Genomic DNA, 24,946 nt, shown 5'->3' with positions numbered 1-24,946 from the left:
TGGTTAACGAGTGTAAGAAGTGAAATCTACTCATTGATTGCATAGCAGGGTTTTTAAGGTGGGAGAACAAATTAGGAGTTGAGAAACCTGCTCTCTATATAGTGTTCTCTGTTTTACTATAATCAAGCTGCCTTTCAGACTACCCACAAAATAAATGACTCTAGAGAAGTCAGTTAGATTTTCTTGGAGAGGTCTTTCAACTAGTCAGTCCTATGACATTATGTAACATCTAGACTATTGTTTTACTGTGGAATAAAAAATACCACAAAAGAGTCTTTTTTTTTTAACTAGTCCCCTGCTTAATGGGACCATTCCTCTAAGCAATATAATTATGTTTAATCCAGTTAATTGAAAAAATAGGAAAAAGGATTTTTTTGATATGTTGCCTCCAGATATAGTCATTACATTACAAGTGGGCTTCTCATACATTTATCTGATAACCAAACCTCACAATAGATATTATCTTATATACAACAGAACAATGCCCATTTTCACCAGAAGATGGCGTGTGCCAATCTTTGAAATTCCTCTTGCAAAAGCTACATGACCATTTCACTTCTAAACTGACTGAGAACATACGTTCTGGATGATAATGCTAGGACATGCTGAGGATGTGCTTATAAATTACCCTGGTCTCTCTGCAGCGAGTGGTCAGAGAACAGAACGAAGCGAATGGAAGCCCCTCACTTTGACCTACCACAACCACTCCTGGTGAGCTAATGGGCACACCCATGGAAGTTTGTCTTTGGGCCCCTCCTGGTGCCCAGTGGTTTGCCTTGCATATTGTGGGTGCTCAGTAAATGTTTGCTAACACACGGCCCTGGATAAGTCAACTTCACGTCAATTAGTTTCTGACCAATATGAAACAGGAAATAAACAAGGTGACCAACCACTCAGGCCTTGTATTAGAAGAGCCTCTGGCACCGCTGCCGTATCAAAGAGCTTCTAAGTATTAATAGCTCTTTGCTTGCCCCACTCCCCCAATCAAAAAAATAGTATTCTTTTTTTGTTGTTGTTATCATCATCCTCACCCAAGGAAATTTGTATTGCTTTTAGAGAGAAAGGAAGGGAAAGAGAGGAATATTGATGCGACAGAGAGGCATCAACTGGTTGCCTCCCATGTGCACCTGGACCAGATATTGAACCCACAACCTAGGCATGTGCCCTGATCAGGAATCGAACCCACAACCCTTTAGTTATGGGGTGATGCTCCAACCAACTGGGTCATACTGGCCAGGGCAAAACATGGTATTCTTGTTGGTAATTTAGTTAGGATCATTTGGAAATTTCTAAAATGCAAGTCCAAATTTAGATGGAATGCTCTGTTTTTATTTAGTCTGGAAGCCACTCACTGTGGAGTGCTAATCCATCAATTCAGTTTTCACTGGAAATTAAAAAGAAAATAAAACCACTCTAAATCTTTCCCATAGCAGTACTTGAAGGAACTCAAACATGTGATAAAATATTGCCATAACAGGAGAAATCAAAAGAATGAAAAGTAGACGGCTCACCGTCCTTTCACCCCCTGTGGCTGGGCACTGGGGCACACATTTTGGGGCAGTAACTGTGTGGGCTCAGGGAACACCAGGGGCGGAGGCTCAGGGACTGCACAAAAACCACAAGAGTGTGCCCCCATTCGGACCTCTCTTGATTCTCAGATAGGAGCAAACCTTCACCCTAAGTCTTAAAGGCGCAGGCCAGTGTAGTAAATCTATGTCTCTAGGCTCGGCATCCTTTTCACAAAGGAGGCCTCTGTCCTGCTCACCTCTCCCGCCTGCTCCTTCCTGTCTCAGCGCTGACCCCGGTGGGCTCTCTGTAAAGGTAACTGTCAACTGTCGGGGAATGGGAGGTTGCATGTTCGCTGGGCTGGGGACACTGTGTATCCTTAAGAGAGCAGGCTCGGCCACAGTGCCGAGTTCAGATAGGGATGCCATCACTCACATGTTCTAGGACTTCAGGTGGGCACAGGCTTAGTTTCTCTGTGCTTGTTTCCTCACTTGTAAAGTGGAGATAAAGTTGGTAGCTATCTCAGAAGGTTCTTGTGAAGATTAAACAAGATAATGTTTATATTAAAAAATTAATACCATGTTTAACACAAAGAACATGAACAACAGATATTCATGACAATTATTACTATTACTGTTCTTGTTGCTGGGAAAGTGCCTGGTAAGTCAAAGTCAGTCAGTCCCTCATCCCGATCCTCAGAGCCATTCTACTATAGCTGACAAGGACTGTCACTCTCAGACTTTTTAAAAAAAGTTAAAAAAAAAAATCCTCACCCGAGGATATGTTCATTGATTTTAGGGAGAGAGGAAGGCGGAGGGGTGGCGGAGGGGAGAGAGGGAAACACAGATCAGTTGCTTTCTATACGTGCATCCCAACTGGGGGTGGGAACGGCAACATGGTGGTGCAAGGGACAACGCCCCAACTGAGTCCCCTGGCCAGGCATGGGTCACCATCTTTGGAAGCAGAAATGTTCAGGTAGGTAGTCCCAAAGTTGTCACCCTGTAGATGGAGTTCATTTCTAAGTCTGTTTGGGGACAGTCACCAGGGACTTACCTCTTGCCTTCAGGTCCCGGGCAGCTGACAGTTCTCGGCAAGGCCCTCCTCTTCACGCTGTGTTCCTGCAGCGAGCTCACGTCCCGAGGAAACAAGCCTTCCATCAGGTCCATAGTTGTCTTCAGTCTGGAGTCTGGATCCAAAATGTCTGCCAGGGACTTGTCTTGATGGACAATTTCCTTGGCCAGAGCCTGTGTTCTGAGGTCTTCTGAGGTCTTCTGAGGACCAGAAGTGACACTCTTTTCTAAATCCTGAGCCCCACTGATTGTGTCATGGATGGGGCCTTGGGTCAGGATGGGAGGTGGCTTTCCTGGGCTTGGCTGCCAGGCAAGGGGCCCGGCATGGTGGGGCAGAGCCCCCGTGGTGGGCAGCGGGCTGGTCTCATTGGCCTCTGAACCCTGGATAGAAGTTTGGCACCTGGAAGCTAGTATTTGACTACCAACCAAATGGGCTGCACCAGACATGCGACTTTCCTTGGCAACTGTCACACTGGCAGATTTGCTGGAGCTATTGGATATTGAGAGAGAGAGAGAGAGAGAGAGAGAGAGAGAGAGAGAGAGAGAGGGAGGGAGGGAGAAGGAAATAGTCAATAGAAGGTGAGGGTAAGAGGGTGAAGTCTGAGGGGAAAGTTTTCACCACCCGGGCTGTAGCTTCCCACATCAGGAATGGGGTGAAGTAGTCATACTTCTGAGGTTGTTGTTCCCCCCAAACTGCAGCTATTCTGCCCTGACTGGTGTGGTTCAGTGGGTTGGGCGTCGTCCTGCAGATGGCAAGGTCACCAGTTTGATTTCCAGTGGGGGCATGTGCCTGGGTTGCAGACCAGGTCCCCAGTTGGGGGACTTCAAGAGGCAACCAACTGATGTTTCTTTCCCTCTTTCTCCCTCCCTTCCCTTTTCTCTAAAAATAAATTGCAGCATCGAAAGGGCCTTCAGCTGGGCCCACTACTTGGTCACGGGGAGGTTGTATGACTTTTCAAGGGGGGTGAATCAAGTAGACATTCAATTTCAGTGAACAGAAGATAGTGGTAAATCACTCGGATAGTTAGAGGGAGTACCACAAAGGTGAGAACAGGCCATGCAGTTGGCTTTCTTTTTATTTGATGTGAAAGATCACTTGTCCGAGGGAGTATGTGTTGGGAAATGCTTCCTCCCCATTCTTCTGGCTTCCAAGAACAGGTTTTCCCTAAACATTACTGACCTTTAACCCTTCTCTTTATTCCTTGCTATGGGTAGGGAGTGCCTTTGGAAAGAGAAGCCAACAATAGCACATTGATAGTCCAGCTTTTCTAAGAGTAAGGCCGCCTCTAGGCATACTATCATGTTCTCTCTCTTTCTCTCTCCATATGTATGTAAAATATACACACATATATGTCCATGTGGATGTCTAGCTTAGCCTGTGAATAGGCAGGTAAACCTATTTAATTTGGGGGCTCAGTATCAGGAGGCCCACTGGACACTCAGATGGAAGCCATATTCTCCAGTATCAGCTCTGTCAGTGATATAACTGATATTTTTGTCTTCTGTATGCCTTCCTCTTTTCTCTTATTCCTTAACGGATTCAGAACTCAAGAAGGAAAGAGGGATGCTATTTATTTGGATCCTTTGAACTTACCATGTCCACAGAAGTGACCTCAGCCTCCTGGGTGTTGGCTGTCCCTTTCACCATCTCCCTCCCTGCCGCCCAGTGACTGCTAGTGTGACCGCCCCCCAGGGAAACAACAACAATCTGCCAGCTTCACCAGCTGAGCTTCTACAAAACACGTCCACACCGGGGCTCTCCTGCAGCCAACAGGAGGAAGGCCTGGGAAGCCTGGAGCATGAACATCTCTTACTAGCGAGGGAAAACCGCTCTTCCTAGACAACCTGCCCACTCACCTGGTGTGGAGCTCCTTGTAATCCTCACTGTCCAGCTGCGCCTCACACAGAGCTTGGGGAGGAGGTGGAGGAAAGTCATCGGAGCTACTCACCAGGCTTTCCTGGCTCAGTGGAGGGGGTGGGGGTGGGGGTGGGGGAAGAGCTTCAAATGTGGGGCTGGAAGTGGCACGGGGGTGCACGTCCTTCACAAACACTTCGTCGTCACAGTCCTCCCGTGGCGGTGGGGAGGCCTGCAGGGCTGACTCAGATATTCGGAGAGAGATCCTCCCTGGAGTGCTTGGGACCCCAAGAGGTGTGTCTGGGTCAGAAGTGCTGCTTGAACTCGGAAGATTCTGCTGTTTTCTGTAGTGCTTCAGGTTTGCAACCTCGAGGGAGGGGGATTCCTCGGGGAGGCTGTTCTCTCTGACAGCGCGGGCCCACTTCACCCGGGGTGGGGGAGGCCACTTCCTCATCCCGTCTTCGACCCCATGCTCTGGGCTGCGGGGCTCATGGCCTCTGGGACTGGGAGGCTGGGCCAGGCTGTGGCCATTGCTTCTGTGAGTCACTGCTGGGGTGTAGGGCTGATCGCCGGCAGCCTGTGCGCAGGAGCTGGAGGGGACAACAGAAGGCAAAGCTGAGTTGACTGGGGTCAGTGGGACAGCCCTGGCATCTGTGGAATGCCCTTGCAGTCCTATGGGCAGTGGCCTGGGGCAGGGCACTCTGCTGGCCTGCCTTGGATGGTCCAGCAGTCCAGGATATTCAATGGGACCCGAGGCACCAACTACTTTGCCACCTGAACAACCCCGATGGGAACTGGGGTGGTGTTTGAGCAACAGCATCTCTTCTCCACCTCTTTCTGAACAACCAAGTGATCTGGAGCAGGACGCAAGCACAAGCATTACAGCTCCAATGAATGGGGCAAACACAGAGCTGCTGAGCCCAAGGTTCATTACACAGATGGGAAAAGCATTTGACAGGGAGAAGGACCCCTAGAGAAGCTGCACACTCTCTCCCTCCCCCACCAGCTGCTCATACAAAGAACCGAGTTTAAGTAAAATACCAGATAGTCATAACCTCCTACAGGAAGATGTCACGTGGCATTTGCTTTTATTAGCCTTCTCTCACTGCCCCTACCTCCCACCCCCACCACCCACATAGAGTGGCTTTTGAGGACAGGCTTCAGGTTATAAAAGGAAAGAAACAAGTAGGTGCATTTCTGCAGCTTCCTTTAGGACAACATTGGAACCAGCCCTGACTGGGGAAAGAGAGTGAATGCTGCCTCATTCTCTCCCAGTGCAATCCTGAGGCCCATGGTGGTGGTGGAGGGTTGTGGGGGTCGGGGTCTGTTTGGAGAGCATCTGTGCTGGCAGCTGATTTGAAGGTTTTATTTACAACTTTCTCTTAGCCTCCTAGTGTTAACATTTCTTACAATGGAATGTAAAAAGGAGGGGGAGAGTCTCATTTAAGGAGCTAATATGCAGTTACCTCTGGAGAAAGAGATTGACAACAATGAACCAATAGGGTAATTTAAATGAATGTCCCCTATCCAGGCTCCAAGGAAAGCCTCAATAATTTCTAGTACTGTTGCTATTGTGTTATAAAGGGGGAAAAAAGAGAAAAACAAAATAAAGAAAATAGGAGTCTGTAGCATTGCCTGCCTGCCAGCCATGCCAGACTTGATATGAGGAGAAATCTCCAGCAAACCACCATCATTTAAGATCCTGACTAGTATGTGCGCGAATCTGGAGAGCAGATGGCACTTTTCATTTTGCAGATCCAAGTCTACAGGGAGCGTGGCTCAGTCCCGAGTCAGAGGCCCAGCACAGGCCTGCCACGAAATTGTCTAAGGGCCCGCCAGCAGGGACAGTGGGGCATACTGAAGGGAAAGGCAGCGGAGACCAAACTGGCCCTTCTTGTACTGTTATTTTTATTTATTATAAATGCAGACAGTTGAATAAGGGGCCTATCTCTCTCTCTCAGATGCAACCTCTCCTCTTCCATCACAGATCCTCTTCATCTAGAGGTGGTTCTGTTTGTTTTTTATTTTTTGTTTTGACCAGGACCATCTCAATATCTAGGACTGGCTACTCTGTACTTCTTGTAGGGTTCCCAGATGGGTATACAAGAAGCCCAGAGGCAGGAAGTTCACTAGGGGCGCTATGCACTCACATGTCTTAACCTTGGACATCTCTGGTACAGAGTACCCTCTTAGTAAATGTCTGTGGAACAAGGTCTCTTCTGCCCAACTGCTCTTTACACTGTACAGTATAAACTAGTTTTAAACTTAGTACCCTCCAACAGGACACGGAGTAAACTGGAATCTGATGTTCTAATGACTAGTTCAGGTACCTTCCTCTCCTTACTCTAAATCTTGAGGCTCATTAGGAAAGACATCACTAAAGCATACAATAAAGGAGTACAGCACTTGTCCTTGAAAATCCAGCCCAACAAACCTTGACACGTTTTTAGTTTGTTTAATCTTCTTAGTTTATGGGAACCAGACTTAAATTACATACCTATGCTTGAAGGTGATATTTGAGTTAAATGCTTGCTTAGCTTGGTTGAGAATGCTTCTCCTTGGTGATTGTTTTGTATTTTTTTCAAGAACAAAGAATGAGATAAAAAAGGTTTTCTTTGGGTGTCTTTTATAATAGAATGTGAGGCAAGCATCTGTTGATATGTATCCAGGACCCGAATATTCAAGAATGGTGTTTGAGAGCAAGGAGTCTCATTTTTTCCCTTCATAGCATTCTTTTTATGTGGTAAAACCCACATAACAGAAAATTCACCACTTTAACCATTTTAAAGTGTTTGGTTCAGTAGTGTTAAGTTCATGTCATCGTGAAACAGAGCTCCAGAACTTTTTCATCTTGCAAATCTACAACTCTGTATGTATTAAGCAACAACTCCTCTTTTCCCTCTCCCTCAGCCCTGTTGACCACCACTCTACTTTCTGTTTCTGTGAATTTGCCTACTGTGGATACCACATGTAAGTGGAATTGTGGAATATGTCTTTCTGTGGCTGGCTTATTGCTTTTAACATCACATTTCCCGTGTTCTTCCATGTTATAGCATGTGTCAGCATTTCCTTTAAGGCTGAATAATACCACTGACACACATACCACATTTTGTTCAGCTACTCTTCCACTGATGGACATTGGGTTGGTTGCTTCCACTTCTTTGCTATTGTGAATAATGCTGCTATGCATGCAGGCATGAAGATAGCGCCTCAAACCACTGCTTCCAATTCTTTTGGATACAGAGTCAGAAATGGTTCTGCTGGGTCATATGGTAGATCTATTTTTAATTTTTTGAGGAATCTTCATCCTGTTTTCCATAGCAGTTGTAGCATTTTACAATCCCAACAGAGCATAAATTTTCCAATTTGTCTACATCCTCACCAACACTTTTTTTATGTATGTATGTATTTAAAATAGCAGTTATCTTAATGATCGTAAAGGGTATGAAGTGGTATCTCACTGTGGTTTTGATTTGTATTTCCCTGGAGATTAGTGACCTGGAGTATCTTTGTATATGCTTGTTGGCCATCTGACTACCATCTCTGGAGAAGGTCTATTCAAGTCCTTTCTGTAATCGAGCTATTTGATTTTTTTGTGGTTGAGTTTAGTTTCCCCTTGGATTTCAGTTCTCTTTTGGCAGTGCCCTAGTTCACAGTTTTCCTTGGTCTCTAGCTCTTAATTAATGCACCCAAACTAACCAAAGTCCTCAGCTTCACCCTGAATCCTTTCTTCACATTAGGCCCAGCTACAGACGCAGGAGCACATAACCGTGGAAGGCTGCTCTCCTGGCAGTGAAGCAGGTAACTTAACACTCACTTCCTAACCATGTGGGCTGCTTCTAAGTGACAGCATTAGGTTGAATTATTGAGAAAGTGAATAAAGAAAAAGAGGGAAACAATGATTGAATGAAACATAAGAAAAATAAGGGACCTGGCTTTAAAATGTGGAAGGTAGTAGGGAGGGTGTGAATGTGCTTTCAGGAGTACGTAGATTATAGCAGACAGCCCTGTGATGCTGCGCAACACCACATGCTGGCATGTGCTTTGGAGAAAACTCTCTTTGGAATTTTCTACTTATTCAGCTCCGAGTGAATAGTTGAAAAGTGCAAATTCTAAAAAATTGTCCATTATATTTTGCTATCTAGGAGAAATGATTTTGATGCTAGCTTTTAAAATGACTTCAAAATTTTCTATCCCCGAGTGCCTAGATATTATGATTTTGGAGCTTTATTTTTTTACTTCAGGTGCTTCCTGTGGGTTTGCCTCCCTGTGTGGAGCTGTTCCTGAAATGTTCATTCCCCTCCAAGCACTTGACTCAGCAGACCCAAACCTTTGTGCACAGAACTGGAGGTCAGCTACACAGGAGGGGCCCCGTGTGTGAGAGCAATAAGCTTGAGAAGAGCATGCCCATGAACTATTCCAATGCTACACTTACTAGAAGTCAAACACTGCCTTGATAGCATGCATTCAAAACCTATTTTGAGTAAGTGTCATTCCTAAAGAAAGTCACCTATAAACAAAAATGTTCCCCACAGCCCAGTGAAACATCGTCATATCACATTTCGGTTTCCTGTACAGAGGCACAGATACATGGAATTCCAGCAGCATCCTTAAGGCAGAGGGCAGCAGACACACATGTACATACCTGGATCGAGGGCCAGCTAAGTGACACGGATCCTTCACAAGATTAAAGCCATTGTTTTCTCCCAAAAGCATATCCTAAAACACAAGAAAGGCACAGCAATATTACTAACGAATTTACCAAGGGAGTGGAGGCAGGAACAAGAACAGTTATTGGAAGCCTACCGTTTATCACTAGGCACCATAGTGGCACTCTTCCACATTACCCCACTTCACCCTCAAGGCCCCAGGAAGTAGTACTAACCCCACCGCATGGCTGAGGATGCAGGCCCAAGGTTAGCCTCCCCAGCATCCTGGTGGCAGAGCTGGGATTTCAACCTCAGTCTGTCTCACCAGGCACCTCTGCAAACAAGGGAATTTCCTGAGCAAGAGAAATCTGATATTTATCTCCAGGGTTCAAAACAAATGCTATCCTTGAAATATAATGATAAAAATTAATTCAAAGGGCTAACCATTTGAAAGAGCAATAGAGAAACATGGGAGATGACAGGATAGTGTGTGGAATTTAGCAAAAATCTCAAATATTCTCAGTTGTAATTCCAGAAGATATGAATCTGGTGTGTAAGCAGGCTGAACTATGTTCTCTCTGGGTAAAACACTTCAACCACATGTAACATCAATATTTCTGAGCCTTTTCTGGGTAGACATGATGTGTTCCTTTTTAATGAGGGTAATTTTGGTTTCCTGAAAGGGTCCTAGGTCAGTTTTTGATAGTAGAAGTCATAAGATTTGGCCCATGTGAACAACAAATAAGTCTCTGAGGAAGACAATGTTGCTACTGATGACAAACCATTTAATTCTCTATTATTTATGATACTGGGAGACAGGGAGAACACAAATTAAATACATACATTATCTCTAAACTTAATTTCAGTGATTATTTAACCACTTTATCCTTCCAAAGAGCTCATTGCTTTCTCCCCTCCTTTTCTTTTCTTCCCCTAGCCAGTGGTACAGGGACTAATAACAAGAAAAGAACCGACGTAGTAGGCACAAAGAAGAAACAAATGCCTGAATATTATTAGTGGCAGCTGCCCCCTACTGGGAATTTACTGTGTGCCAGGCACTCTGCTAAATTTTTTACAATCCTCAATTATGTGCCTAGAGTTGTTAGTGGTGGTTCTCACCACCACAAGGTGAATGTGTTCCGTATCAGAAACAAAGGTCTCTGAAATCACAGTGAGAACCAGAGGAGCCTCTGACTCAGCATCTGAGGAAAAAATTCCCCACCAGGAACCTTATTTCTTCACAGGTTTATTTTTGTAGCCCATGTAATGAAGAGGTGCAAATTTCCCCCTCTAATGCAGAAATGTTTGATATTTTTCTGCAGGAACAAGCTACTTTAAAAAGTCTATAAAAAAAAAAAAAAGGAAGAAGGTGTTGTGCCCTTCAGGTCCACCATTAATATCCATTTGTTCTGCAATTACACCGTTGAAATGAGCAGAAGTTAAAGGACAGGTGATGGGAGGCTGCATGTTTCAGGGGGGACCACAGCCGGCTGCGGAGAGGCCCAGGCCTGCTCAGTATCTGCTCAGTATCTGAGTAGGCCTCAGGTTACAAGTGGTGACAGCCTCTGCAGTCACTGTCTCAGGACCAGCAATCAATGTTCATACACAGAGGAGCTGATTTCCATGCTGACTTGTTGTGGAGGCAAAAACTGTCCTCACTTCAGAACTTTTGCAAAGGAGCTGAATCCTTGTCCAAAGCTTGTAAAATCCTGCTCTGTTGGCATCTGGCTAGGAGGAGCCAGGAGCATTTGCTCAGGATGTCCTGGACTGATCTAGCACCAGAAACAGACACCAGTTTTGGGTTTAACTCAGGCAGATGGTCTCTACCGGCTCAATTTCATGGAGTCCTCTAAAGCTGAGACAAGAAAATTCCTTATTTTAACACCCGCACCAAAGCTTTAGGGTAACGGTAAAGTTCCTGGATTTTTTTCAAGGAAAAGAAAAGAACATGATATTTTGAAATAACCATAGTCATTCTGTGGTGAGACTAGTTGTGTTTTGCTTTTACTAGCTCTACAAATAAGGTAGATGATGGCTGTGTGAAGAAAATGGCTCCGGTCCCAGGGCAGGCAAGGCTGCTGGGCAGGGGGGATGGGAGAGGGAGGCTCAAGAACATGGCCTGGGCGCTGGTTACAATCTGGGGGATGGGAACCTACTCTCAGAATTCGTAGGAGCAGGGCAGCACAGAAAAAGTATTTTATTTTGAAATTTTTTCTTCCTCTGGTGTCATATTCCCCAAATTAAATACTATCTAAATATGGTACTCTCTTCATTGATGAGGATGCCTAAATAATGTTTTGTATTGACTTGTGTTGGGGTCCACCCTGCCTGGTCTCAGGAGCTGCAACCCCCCATAGCTAAGGCCGAGTAAGAGACACTAAAGAAACGAGCCTGTGTCCCTGGCAGGAGTGCTGACTGCTTCTTGCCTGGCCCCCATTGCTTGGTTGGTTAGCCAATGACAGGTAACATTCCTCAGAGGAGGATGGATCTCAGACAGGCATGATCACATGGGTAGGCCCTCAGGGAGAGACTCAGGGGGCTGTGGAAATGAGGGGGTGATCGACCCCTGCCCCCTCGGCTTTGACAAGCCTGAGTCCTTATTCTGCCTGTGAGAAATCCAAATCTCCCGGCTGCCTTTGTCTCCTCTGCCCGACTCAGGCCTGTGGCAAGTGATAAGGGGCAGTGCAGTCCAGACTAGAGCCTGGACCTCCCGGGGTAATTAGACCTGAAGCAGGGAATATGCAAGAACCTGTGAAACTTACTTCGCTGGAGGATACTCTCAATTAGAATACGAAGGCATGGGGAGGAAATGAAACTGGCCCTTCAGGTCCTATAGTTTTTAGGTGATAAGACCTCAACTCAGCATGAGCCCTTTTAGCTCTTTGAAAGTTATCTACCTGTTTCATCTTCCTTGCCAGACTGTAATCAACAAACTGCATCTGTGTTCCTAATAAAAGCCTACTCAGGCAGCGGCTTGGGGCGCTCCCCCCTTGAGGAAGTGGCCGTTCTGTCCCTATGCCTCCACAGGACTCGATAGTCCGTGTGTATTTCTCTCGTACCTTGAGCATCTGCAGCGGCCATGGATACTGCTGGCTGGTATCTGCCTCAGACTTGCCTTTCTAAAAAGTTTTTCAAATAATATAAAGTATGTGATTGGGTTTGGAGGAATCTACACAATCTACATTTTAGCTCTATATCCCAGTTTACCAGGTTTGAGAAATATTTTGTGGAGGGAAGGTGAAATCACATTTGTGTCCAGCTGATTCCCTAGAATAATGAGATCCAGTGGGGGATATAAAACAGAAGAGGATCTATTTTTTTGCCTTAATATTTCTGCTTTCTTTAGAACATGGGGAGCAAAATGAAGAATATGACTGTTCTTCTATGCAGTAAATAACTGAAGCCCATCAAACTCGCTGCAATTGCATGTTACATACACGGATTTAAAAGTATTTTAGTGTCTTGGCCCAATAATTCAGTTGGTTATGAGGCAGGAGATAGTCAGGAAGGAAGCTCCAGAGGCCCCGCAGGGCTGAGGTAAAAAAAAACATCTATACATGACAAAGACCCCCTAAGACGGGTTGTTCCTGTTTTCTGGGGTAACTGAATCATAGAATGCGCCTGCGCGCTACCCCTGATTCATTATAATATCATTATAATGAAATAACATTGTGGGACTCCCTTCTCCAGTAGCCAATCAAGAAAGTCATGGGAAACCACACATGCGCAGTAGCTTTGAAATCCAACTCCTTGTACCTGCGCAGGAAAAGCCCGCCAAAGACTAGCAAGGGGACTTCTGCCCCTATAAGAATAGAATCCCCCAGCCCACGTGTCCTTTTTCTTCTCTGCTCAGAGTTGGCTCACTCCCGTGTCCTGTGGTGTGTACTATCACTTAATAAACCTCCCCTCTTTCTTTATGCTATAAACTTTGTGTGTTCGGTTCAATTCTTTGTCCTCGATCACGAAGAACCTGGTTACTTGTGCACACCTGTGACAGTTAGAGTGTTGTCTTGATATGTTGATATGTCAAGGCTGCAGGTTTGATCCCCCATCAGGGAACATGTGAGGAACAACCAATGAATGCATAAATAAGTGGAACAGCAAATCTCAATCTCTCTCTCCCCGTGACCCCCGCCCTGTGCTCACGCACACTCTCCTCCTTGCCCTCCTCCCCTTCCTCCTTTCCTTCCTGCCTTTCTTTCTCTCTAAGATCAATAAAATATAAATACACACAGTGTTTCAGTGGATAAGGAGTGGAAATTAGTTCTGTTCATTCTGAGGGGGAGGAAAATGGCTCCTGCAGTCTTATGGAGGATTGTCTTTACAGATTTTTGTGTGTGCCTGAGTTTAAATGGGGGAGAAAGTATTTCGTATTTCTGAGTATTTCTGAACAGGAAATACCCGGGAGGGCAGAGTATTTTCTCTCAAAAGGCTGTGTGTATGCGTATTTCAGAGGTAGTGCTACAAACAGACTTCTCAGGCAATAATGACTGAATCTTTCTTTGTCTGAAGCTGCTTCCTCCAAATAGTGCCTCTCACACACAATCTCCAATCCTTTATCAACATTCTGCCCATTCTTTGCAGCCCGCGTCAAACCCCACTTCCCTCAAGAGAAGCTGAGATCCCCTCAGTTTTCCTCCCATAGCACATTATTTATCATTGCTCCCAAAGCATTCACCAGTCATGCTGGTTATTTATATTTAGGAGCACGTTCCTTGCTCAATTGTGAACCCCAGAAAGGCATGAGACTCACTTTCCTTCACCCCCCGTAATGCAGTGCTTTTCATACTAATGTGCTGTACAAATGCTCGCTGAATGATGGGTTTCGCTGCCAGGAAAAACAGAATTTGAGAAGGGGTAATGAGTGGGTAGTTTCTGCTGTGCTAACATATATGTGAATCCTAGTACCTCCTCAGGTGGGATGGAAACCATGAGGGATGCCACTGATCTGTAGTCCAATGTGGAACATGAGGATGGACTAAGAATTAGGGAAGTTGATAGACTCCTAGGAGTCAGGGCACTCAGGTTCTATCCTGGCTCTGCCTGCAATTTCCAGTGGAAAGCACTTCACAGTCTTTGCATAGTTTGGAATCTTTATTACAAAACCCTTTTTGTGAGAATTTAAATGTCTGTGATTCTCCTTTTTCAGGAGGACAGTGCACAGAAAGAGTTCAGATGGGAGTCAGGGAGACACGTGTTTGCTATGGACAATACACTCCACCGCAGAGGGTTATTGTGAAGATTAATGAGATCGTTGCCTGGCTGGCGTAGCTCAGTGGATTGAGCGCGGGCTGCGAACCAAAGTGTCACAGGTTCGATTCCCAGTCAGGGTACATGCCTGGGTTGTAGGACATGACCCCCAACAACCGCACATTGATGTTTCTCTCTCTCTCTCTCTCTTTCTCTCTCCCTTCCCTCTCTAAAAAATAAATAAATAAAATCTTTTTAAAAATGTTTGTTAAAAAAAAAAGATTCATGAGATTGTAAATGTAAAGCATACTTAGCTGAGGGCCTGGGACTCAATAGCCTTTCAAAGTCAATAATTCTATTTTATAAATGCAAAAGTCCAACAGAAACATAGGGGGTACAAAGCTAAAACATTTAAAACTCCAAGATAGCCCTATTCCTTCATGTAAAAAAAGAGAAAAAAGCGAAGGACAAATAAGCAAAAATAATCCCTAACTTTTCCTAACCATGCACTCCTGCATTGAGAGGTGAGTGACTTCCTAAAATGAAGTAATCATATATAATATGTATGTTATACACACACACACACACACACACACACACACACATATCCACATACACATGTATGGACATATATAAAGATATCTATATAGGCTATATGTATCTATTTAAGACATCTATACAACAAACTATATTAATATCTGTCTTTATCTCTGAAAGGCGATCAGGTAGGGGCACTGAGAAAGAAATCTTTTCTGGAAAACAAATACTACTCTTTTACATGTAAAAGGAACTGGAGGGAGAAGAGGGCTTAGAGGAGTGACAACACAGCTTTCAGGACCCAAAGGACAGGCCTAGGATCTGCCAGCAGCACTTACCTGGAGCTTTTTGTGTGTGGTGGGCGATGACCGTGACCTCACGTGGACAGGGACCACGAGGAAATCTGAGCGCTCCAGCAGGTCCTCAGCAGACATGGACTTGCCGGCCCTTCTGGCGGCAGCGCCCCACGAGGAGGGCTCCCCAGGGGTCCTGTCCACCTTCTGGGCGCCCTTTGGTCCACCGCTGTTAGCTTCACAAAGCAGCTCCCTCGGGGCTTGGTCCCCACGTCGCCTTTCTGCGAGGAGGCGGCCGCCAGCGAAGGAGCTACTGCGATCCCGGGACCCACGTGGAGGGGACCCACTGCCTCCTGAAGGTGGCTGTAGGGGGGCCTCCCTGCGGGGCTGCAGGCTTGGCTCCCGCAGTGAGCAGAGGCTGGAGGCCGAGGTGAGCCCTGGGCTTTCGGGCGCTGCGGGACCGGGCTGGAGGTAGGCGCCCTGCGCTCGCTCCCATGGCGGCCCCGGCTCCTGGAGGCCGCCCCCGGTGGCAGAGGTGGCAGAGGCGGGGCGCTGGCCGGTCTTGCGCTGGATGTAGTCGGCCAGTGCGCTCTGCTGGAACTGCTTCAGCTCAGGCCCGGACAGGCTGAGCGTGGAGCAGGCCTTGCCGTCCCGCTCAAAGATGCGGCGCCGGTCAGCCACCGAGCTCTCCGGGAAACGCAGCCCCTTGCGCTGCGGACCCAGAGGCGCCGGCTCGGCTTCTTCTGAGACCCCCACCTCGTTCATCTTCTCAGGCTCTGAGTAGGAGCGCTTCTTCTGCTCGGGGTTCAGGCGTCGGCGTGGTCCCCTTCGGGCAACAGGGGGCGCTGGCCGGGCTAGGTCGCCCTCAGCGGGGGTCACGCTGTGCCGCTCCCGTGGGGTGTGCGGGGAGGCGGATGCGGGGGCCTCTGGGCTCCGCAGTCCCATGTGGGCCGAGGCTGGTCGTGGGCGCCAGGGCCTGGAGGCCCCAGCAGCCCCAGGCTCGAGGTCTCGGCGTCGGAAGGAGGTGGCCCGCAGCACTCGGGACTGCGCGTCTTTGATGTAGTTCCGGTAGGCGTGGCTGAAGGGGGCATCCAGCACTGGCGATTCGGGGGTGCTCGGCCTGTTGTCCCTCCACTTGGCATCCTCCTCGGCCTCGCTGAAGAGCTGAAAGGTGCTCTGGCTGCGGAGCAGGCGAGTGTCCCTGCTTGGGGGCTCACCGCCTCGGAGTGGGGAGCCTCGGCTGCCATCGGCACCCCTCTTCAACTGTTGACCACGAGGCTGCCAGGAAATCTCTTCCAACTTTGGCTCCCCGTTTTTGAAGTGGGGTTCCCCATTGCCTAGGGGTTCGGTGGATTCGGAAAAATGGATATTGGCTTTTGTCTCCTCGAAGTCATTCCTAGAAGTACTAGAAGTTGAGACTATCTTGCTGGGTCTGTAGTTACAGCCATGAATGGAGCTGCCCACACTTGGGGGTCTCTGGCGCCCTTGCTCTCTCTGCTCAATCTTGGAAACCTTCTCCAGCACGGAGCAGTGGGGCTTCCCGTACTGAACGCCCTGCAGAGCTGAGGTGCTGCTGGAGCTGAGCCTCCTGCGGCCCAGACTGGACGTCTGCTGGTGGGGTGGGGAGAGCGGCTCCTCATACCTTGGGTCTGAAAGGTGGAAAGAGCCCAGAGCACTGACTCTGCCCTCAGGCCTTGGATAGGAAACTGGCCTGTCCAGATGGCTCCTGTGATCTGGAACAGCTTTCCTTCCAGGGTTCTCTGTCTTGGTGTTGACTACACAGGTGGGGCAGCCATCCAGGTAGCTGTCCTGGACTCTCCCTCCTGGCTGCAGGCTTTGCCTCCTTAGACTCTCAGGAATGTTCTGAAGAGAGGAGAAGGCTGACTTGGTCTTGCCAAAGTAGCTTGATGGGCTCTGGCTTAGGCCTTCTTTCTCCAGCCCCCACCGGAGGTTGGCATTGTGGTCTTCTTGGAAATCACCCTCCCAAAGCTCCGAGGGCCGGGAAGGTCTCTTGTCTTCGCCCACTTGCCAGGCCTGAGCCTGAGGGGATTGGCGGCTGTGGTAATTAGAAGATGGTTTGTTGCTGTGGGTGTTCTTTCTCTCATTAGGATATGGGCTGTTGCCTTGGAGAGGTGTGATGTGCTTCTTCAGGGGGGTATCCTCCTCATGTTCAGGCACGGAAGGGAAATGGACTTTGTAGGGGACACATTTGGCTGAGATTTCAGGTGGTCTCTCCACTGGGGACAAAGAGTCTTGTTCTAGGGCTTGGTAGAAGGCAAACCCAGGTCTGCTAGATACATTTTGGTTTCCATTCTCATCAAGGGTGGCCACCTTGTCACAGGCTCCCCGAGGAGTCGCATAACCACTCTCCTTGGCCAGTGCAGGGTAAAGCGTGCCATTACTACTTGCAGAGGGTGGGGGCACCTGGGCAAAGTGGGGCTCCAAGGAAGGTACGGGGTAGATGCCCGTCGGCAGCAGAGGTTGGCCAGGCTGGGCCTTCTGGGTGTAATTATGCTTGGGCTTCACGGGGGGGCTGCTCTCTGGACTCTTCTCTAGCACAGTATGCAGCGGTTCCTCTGCGAAGGGAGATTTCAGACAGCCAGAAGAGTTAGCCTGAGGCCGGCAGAGCCGCTTCTGATCAAGGCTAGACCAAGAGCTGGGCCGCTCTCTATGCCGAAAGGCTGCATAACTGTCACTCCGAGTGGGGGGCAGAGGTGCGCCCACTTTAGGAGGCAAGTTGTCAATGGCAGTCTCCGAGGAACTGGGGCACTGCTGGCTCCGGGATGGGGGTGGCACTCCCTTGCCCCGAGGAACAGTATGCCCTTTATCATAGCCCTGACCGTCGGCTGTGGCCCGGGCCTCCCTCCCTTGGAGAAGCAGGGCTGAAGAGTTCACCTCATACTCTGCTGAGACTCCCCTCTGGGGATCATAGACTGTCTTGACATAGCGAATGTCTGCCTGCCTCATCCCTTCTGGGAGGCCACCTCGAGCAGAAGTGGTGTCCATGGAGCCTGAACGCTCCCGGCCCGATGTGCCAGGGGGTGGATACTCTAGGATGCTAGAACTGGTGGAGAAGGAGCTGTAAGCCGAGTCTCTCTTGTTATGGAGGTGGCTGAGCTGGTCGATGCTGCTGGTGGACTTGGCGGGGGACAGAAGGTGGCAGGGTGGGTACCCCCCACTGGGCTCCAGGCTCTCCATGCTCCCCTGGGAGCTGCACTGGTCAGGACTCTGCCTCAGATAAGCATGGTCATAGTTGGAGAGGTCACTTGTGGAGGAGCTAGAAGAAAGGAAGGCAAAGAAGTCAGCACCGCTAAGCTGTTATCATTTAGTAGGCTTAGGAACAGGGCTCAGCTTATAAATGTACTCTGGTACAAGATGTTCGGTTTTTGGAAGGGTGGGCGAAAAGAGCCATATTTGGACCTCGCTCTGCCTCCCTGTGTGCTGTCACTAGGAGTGATTGCCCAACACTGTAACCTCTGTGTGCCTCCAATTAATCACCTCGGCGTGCAAGGGGAGGAACGGGGCGTGCAGAGGAAGCCACGTGGCCTTTGGGCATGGGCAGCACACTGACGTGATTTGCTGTGTGCTGGAAATGACGGCGTGTGCCAAGAAATGAAAGCGGGGGAGTAAGGAATAGAGGCATGGGAGGAAGAGTGATTGGCACTGAAATTTTGTGTCTCTTGGGGCTATTTGTGGGACGGGGAACAGCTTAGTGTCTAGGCATGTGAATGGGTGAGGGAGACTGTGCACGTGTATACATTTTTAGTTAATATCTTTCCTTTTTATGGAACTGGAGGCTTTATGCCCTGGCAGTCTTCCTGGAATATCGAATGCACTGGAGACAACTTGTTTGTAGAGAGAAAGCTAAACATAAAGTTGAATGAGAGAAATTAGAGTTAGAAAAAGCTGATGAGAGGGGGAAGGAGGGGAAGCTTTATGAGAAATCTCAATCACGGGAGTCCTGCACCTATGGCACCTCCACAGCCCGAGCACAGCCTCTCACACCTGCAGGAGGCAGGACGGTCCTGCCTCCTGCAGGTGGTTCTCAGAGCCTAGCTTGGGGGAGGGGGAATGGTGCTCAACCTGGCGTTGCCTCAAAACAAAATTACTTATAATTAGCTTTAATTATAAACTCAAAATATACTTCGTCCAGCATGCCGGGGGAGGGAGGAAATACAGGAAGGACTAAGAAGTTCAAAACTCAAACAGCAGTCTCCATAATTCAAATGTTTGTGGCGCACTGTTCTCTAAAGAAGGATAAATCACGAGGAGTTCTTGCCTAAGATTTTCCATTTTTACATGAATAGGCACGTACGCACTAATTCACGGAGCTATGATTATATTTCTACATCTTATGTAAGTAAATTTGGTGTCTTGGTGGCTGAATATGTGACGATGCTTTATGGCTGGACTGTCCCCAGAATGCACGGCCAGAGACTAGAAGGACCATATTCTGAGTTAGAACGGGTGCTGGAATTCAAAGAAAAGAAGACTACATTTTTAGCAACTAACCTGAAGAATGTAACTTGTCTATATCAGAAAAAGTCAACTGAATGGAGCATCCTGCTTTGAGAAAGACAATAAAGACAAGGGAGAGGGGAAGGGAGCAGCTCTCGAGCCAGCCAGGTTAGTGACACAGCCCGGCATTCACGGCTGGTTTATGTTGATGCCGGATTGTGCCATTGTACCCCCCCCCACTTCCTTCTAAATGAAGAAGCCGTATTAAAAATGCACATGATGTAGTTCAGTTGAGGATAATCCCATGTGAACCACTTATCTCCCCTTACCTCCTCCACCAGAAGATTCAGAGCAAATGCCCTGAGAGGAAATGGAAGCAGTAGATCCCATTAGGGCTGTTTCACTCACCAAATTCCATGTAGGTGGTAGACTCTGTTTAATCCTCCCAACTGCCCAGAATCTTAGCAGTCTTTTACTGAGAAGCTAATTCAGATGTAACTTAGGAACACGCTTAAAAATTCAAGTGAATAAATGGATGGGTTAACTGAAACACTACTGAGTGGGAAGAAATGTGGTTGCTAACATATCTCAAAATATAGATGGTGTCTAGAAGGAATGAAATCACTGGTATACGTGTCTCTAGCTAGGCAGAGCAAGGTCAAAATGGGATCCCTCCTGTAGCTAAAGGAAACATCAGCCACTCAACACAGGTGGAAATGAGGACTATGACGTGCTCTTCCCTGCTGCTCACAGAGGGTCTGCCAGTTCAGAATTCCTATTCCCAAGCTGACTGGGGAAGTTGACCGGTGACATATGCCATGCCATTGAGTGCCCTGACACCCCCCTGTAGAAGCAAGTTCTCCCACCACTCTCTGGGAGCAGTCATGTTGATCCCCTGTGTCATTCTCTTTCAAGATAGCACTCCTGATGGTGGGTAAGAAGAACTTGGCAGGAAGGTCTTCAGTCCCATACAGAAACAGCCTTACCCTCGAGATGAATGCATCCTGACAGAGTCCTTACTGGGGTCTGGCTCCTTGTCCGACCTCGGATTCTATTGCTTCCCGTCTTGCTCACAGCACTCCAGCATGACAGCCTCCTTACTAACTCAAATCTGGGAAGTGTATTCCCGTCTCAGAGTCCCAGGGCCTTTGTGCTCACCGTTCCCACCCCATAAACGGCTCTTTAACTGGCTCTCTCTCTCTCCTTGAAGTCTCTGCATGAGACAGCACCTGGATCTTCCTATCTACAGAGCATTTCTTCTCTCCTTGCGCCTCTGTCACTCCACTTTATTTTCTTCATAGCACTTACCATACTTGACATGACATCATATTCCTTTGATTACATGAAAGAGGCTTCAGTTGAAGCAAAAATGACAAAACGGGAATTCTACGGTAGATACATGCACTCTTATAGTGTTACTCTGCTTTGTGTGCTTAGGAGTATTTTTACTAAATACTGAAAACATAGCAAAGTGCACCAAACATGTGCATGAAAACATCTCCTAAAGCGTGCTCACAGAAGATTAATTCTTCAGATGGTCAACTATGTTTTGAAAATCCTGGGCTAAATAAGTTAAACAATTTTATTTACTGCAAGACTTCTGAGTCTTCAATAAACTATTGTTCATGGGACGTTCTGAAAGGAAAGTACAACAAGAACATATCTGCATAACCCGTGGACACAGAGCAGTGTGGTGACTGCCAGAGGGCAAGGGGGAGTGGGGGCCCGGGAGGAGGGGGCCAAAGAGGGGGAAATGGGGACATTTGCAGTAGTGTCAACAACAACAGTACAGGAAAGAAAACCTTTTGGACCCTAGAAACTTTTTCCAGGGGGCATCTAGTGGATTATTATTCCAGAGAACACACCTTGGGAGACAAATATTATAGAGTAGGGGCTTTTTATGTCTTGTTCATCTGAAACATAGTGGGTTCTCAATACATACTTGAATGAATAAATTGATGAACAAGTACAGGTACTTGAGTATTTTGATACTGTTGTTTCATCCTCTTATGAGGGGACTGGACTACAAGACTTTTCCAGGTCTCTTGCAAACACTTTGGGCCACTGTGTGAGATTTCTGCAGGGCAGCAAACAGGTGGGGGCAGGTCTGACAGAATGCAGCAGCAACACAGTTTTGGTGAAATCCAGACTGAAACCAGCTTGCAGACAGTTAAGTCTTCAGTTCTCTTTGAATCTCTCCCTTCTTCTCTCCTTGCTCCTGCTCCTCCCCCTCCCTTGAGCTCTCTCATGCTCCTGCTTCTTAATGAGAAACAGATGCATAAACTTAGGACTGAGGTTGGGTTTCTGGAACTAAAGGAAGGCTGTCGGAGGGATGCTGACAGATTGATTCAGCACGCTAGACCACTAGATGCCACTGCGCTCCTCAGAAACGCACCCGCAGCTCTTCACCCACTGCTGCCGGTGTCAGACCCTCTGAGTAGAGCCTCGACTCGGGGGTGAAGCCCTTGGCCAGAGCTCCGAGCCCAGGGCATGGAGTGAACATGGAATGAACACAAAGCGTGGATGATTTGTGCTGGGGCAGAAGAGAATCCACACGTCTGTCACACTCTGGGTCATCTGCGCCTTCCTTTCTCCCTTGTACCCTACACCGTGCTTTTGTGCTGAAAGTCACCGTGTCAGGGGGAAGCTGTTCTGAAGCTTGGATTAGAGCGGCAGAGTTGGGGGTAAAGTAAAAGCGGCTCCACCTGCCCAAACCCCTCTGGAAGCCAGGATGGGGATGTGGGGGAGGAGACAGGAGGCAGAGAAGTGCAGCTGTAAGAATATTGCACTTCCACCCCGGCTGACGTAGCTCAGTGGATTGAGCACGGGCTGCGAACCAAAGTGTTGCAGGTTCGATTCCCAGTCAGGGCACATGCCTGGGTTGCAGGCCATGGTCCCCAGCAACCACACATTGATGTTTCTCTCTCTTTCTCCCTCCCTTCCCTCTCTAAAAAAAAAATAAATAAAATATATATAAAAAAAAAGAATATTGCACTTCCGATGCCAAGTCCACCGTCCTCCCGAGACCTCTCGGAGCGCACCGTAGTTTCCATCAGCAGGTATTCCCAGCACTGATGGCAGTAGCCTTGTTTCGGCCTTTGGGTCAGCATGTTTTTAGGTCACAGTACGACTTCAGATTTAGGGCATCCTAAGGTTAAGAGGCTCCAAAGGGCCCCACTGGCATTTTATGTGTGCTGGTTTATAGCATTAACCTTGAAGTTTATTACCAGGTTTCACCATGCCTCTGATAAGTCTTTGGCCTAATGATGAACTATCACAAATATCGAGTGCTTATCATGTTTGAGGAACTACACTAAATGTTTCACACGTTGCTTTGTTTAACCTCCACTATGATCCTTTGACATACATAGTATTAATTTCACTTTATAGATGAGGAAATCAGGATCCAAGAGGTGAAATGATTTGCCCAGGCTCGTGCAACAGGAGGTGAACCTGAGATTTAAACCTGCATCTGCCTTAAAAACCCAGGTACCTTACCGTTACACTGTCCTTCTTCACAGTGTTCATCCCCCGCATCTAACCTGCTGAAGGCCTTCGCCACCCCCATGCCCACCAAGCTGAATCACTATGCCTGTGTGTGTGTGTGGGGGGGGGGGGGGGCGGGTAATAGGGCCCTGCAGGGGACCTGTTCTCCGAACACAGGTGGCTCAGTCAGAGTGAATTCTTTCAGGGTTACTTCAAGGGACATGGGCAAGGGAGGGGGTTCTGTAACAAGGAGGGTAACCAGGACATTCTCTCTTCCTATGGCCTGAAGCCTACCCCAGTATGCTGGGAGCCGTGTCCTCCAGTGAGAGGTCTGAGTCTGGCTCTTCATTTGACCAGGCGTGTTGAGGGTTCTGAGTGCTGGCCTTGCCACACGCATCACCGTCACTGGTTAGTCAGGTAACTCTTTCAGCGGCTGTCCCCCCGCATCGGCACTTGCATCCTGTTTCTGTGCAGGACCCAAATTCCCTGGGCCCCCCCAACCTCTCTACCATTATCCTTACCGGGCTCTTCCAAAATGTGAAAAAGCCACAGAGCCCGACTGCCTGGGATCAGAAGCTAAACTCCGGTCTGCGTGGGTTCTGAGTCTGCAGTAAACGTAGGGAATCCTGACCTGGTTGGGCTCCCTTCCCCCCAGCCCCCGTCACGGTTGATAAAGCAGAAAGGACGTTAAGTACTGAGGGAAGAAGTTTGTCAGTTTTTCTAGTGCAGTGTTATGTGTAATTGAGAAATGTCTGAGAATCAAGAGACTCAATAAATAATATCTCAAATAGCCAGTGCTCAAAATAACTCTGTCCTTCCTTCACAGCCGTCGAGCCAAGGGTCTGAAGATGAGTTGTACACACATTAGGAATTTTAAGAGGGTAGGAAGGTCGTGGGTGGAAAGATTTAATACTCAGGGTGAACGGAAAAAATGTTCTCAAAACAGAAGAAAATGTCCTTTCGGGAAACAAGGACACTTGGAGGAATGGAACCCGTGGGTGTCAGCTTTGGCCACTTACCTGGAATGGTAGCTTTGGGGCCAAGGAGTGCCAATCGTGCCCTGAGATATTTGCATCATGCTGGCATTGGGCTGGTTTTCCCCAAGTTTGGTTGAATGCCAAGAGTGAGGCCGGCCTGCAGGTTCGCTGCGCCTGGGGAGACACAGGAGAGGAACATCAGCAGCAACATCAGCAGCATTCTCAGCTGTCTCTTCACCAATGCGTTCATGCATTTGGAAAATGACTGCTGTATCCTTTTCCTCAGGGGTTAGAAAAAATCAAGTAAATAGTGGAAAGTAGTGCTTATTTCGCTAACTAGCCATTGATATTCTCTGCCTTATTAATGTTTTTATTTTTACTTTGACAATTTCAAACTAATATAAAAATGTAGCATACTCATTGTAAAGCACTCCCCCATACACCCTCATGCACGGTTGGTAAGAATGAAAATTGAAAATTGATACAGCACCAGGGAAAACAGTATGGCGGTTCCTCAGAACGTTAAAATCAGAACTCCCACATGAGCCAACAGCCCCTGACCTCTGGTTCTATGTCCAAAGAAATTTCAGTCAGGATCTCGCAGAGACAGCTGCACCCCCGTGTTCACTGCGGCATTACTCACAGCAACCAGGACACGGAAACAACCTAAGTGTCCATCAACGGATGGATGGAATGAGGACATTATGCTAAGTGAAATAAGCCAAACAGAGAACGACACATACTGTATGATCTCATTTACATGTGGAATCTAAAAAAAGACAAACTCAGAAAACCCGGTGTTGGGGGGTAGGAGAAACAGGAAATTTTGGCCAAGTTAAATGTATTTCAAGTTAAAAGATTAACAAGTTCTGGGACCTAATGTACAGCATGGTGATTATAGCTAATGATACTGTATCATATCCTT

The 24,946-nt window shown here is 47.7% G+C and overlaps 1 protein-coding gene across 8 annotated transcripts in view; it reads right to left on the bottom strand.

Annotated features, from left to right (window-relative positions):
- SHROOM3 (shroom family member 3) overlaps positions 1–24,946 on the bottom strand; it is a 276,985-nt gene that overhangs the window by 13,592 nt on the left and 238,447 nt on the right. For all 8 annotated transcript variants that reach the window (XM_045857751.1, XM_045857752.1, XM_045857759.1 and 5 more), the window contains 5 exons: positions 24,064–24,195; positions 15,146–18,377; positions 9,077–9,150; positions 4,434–5,021; positions 2,560–3,066 (listed from right to left, as the gene is read on the bottom strand). In XM_045857751.1, coding sequence (XP_045713707.1) covers positions 2,560–3,066; positions 4,434–5,021; positions 9,077–9,150; positions 15,146–18,377; positions 24,064–24,195 — 4,533 coding nt within the window. The remainder of the gene's footprint in view (positions 1–2,559; positions 3,067–4,433; positions 5,022–9,076; positions 9,151–15,145; positions 18,378–24,063; positions 24,196–24,946) is intronic.

The sequence above is a fragment of the Phyllostomus hastatus genome, unplaced genomic scaffold (genome assembly GCF_019186645.2).
Source record: "Phyllostomus hastatus isolate PE091 unplaced genomic scaffold, TTU_PhHast_1.1 phas_scaffold_1674, whole genome shotgun sequence".
In the NCBI taxonomy this organism is placed as follows: Eukaryota; Metazoa; Chordata; class Mammalia; order Chiroptera; family Phyllostomidae; genus Phyllostomus; species Phyllostomus hastatus.
This window is presented reverse-complemented; position numbering and strand designations above follow the sequence as displayed.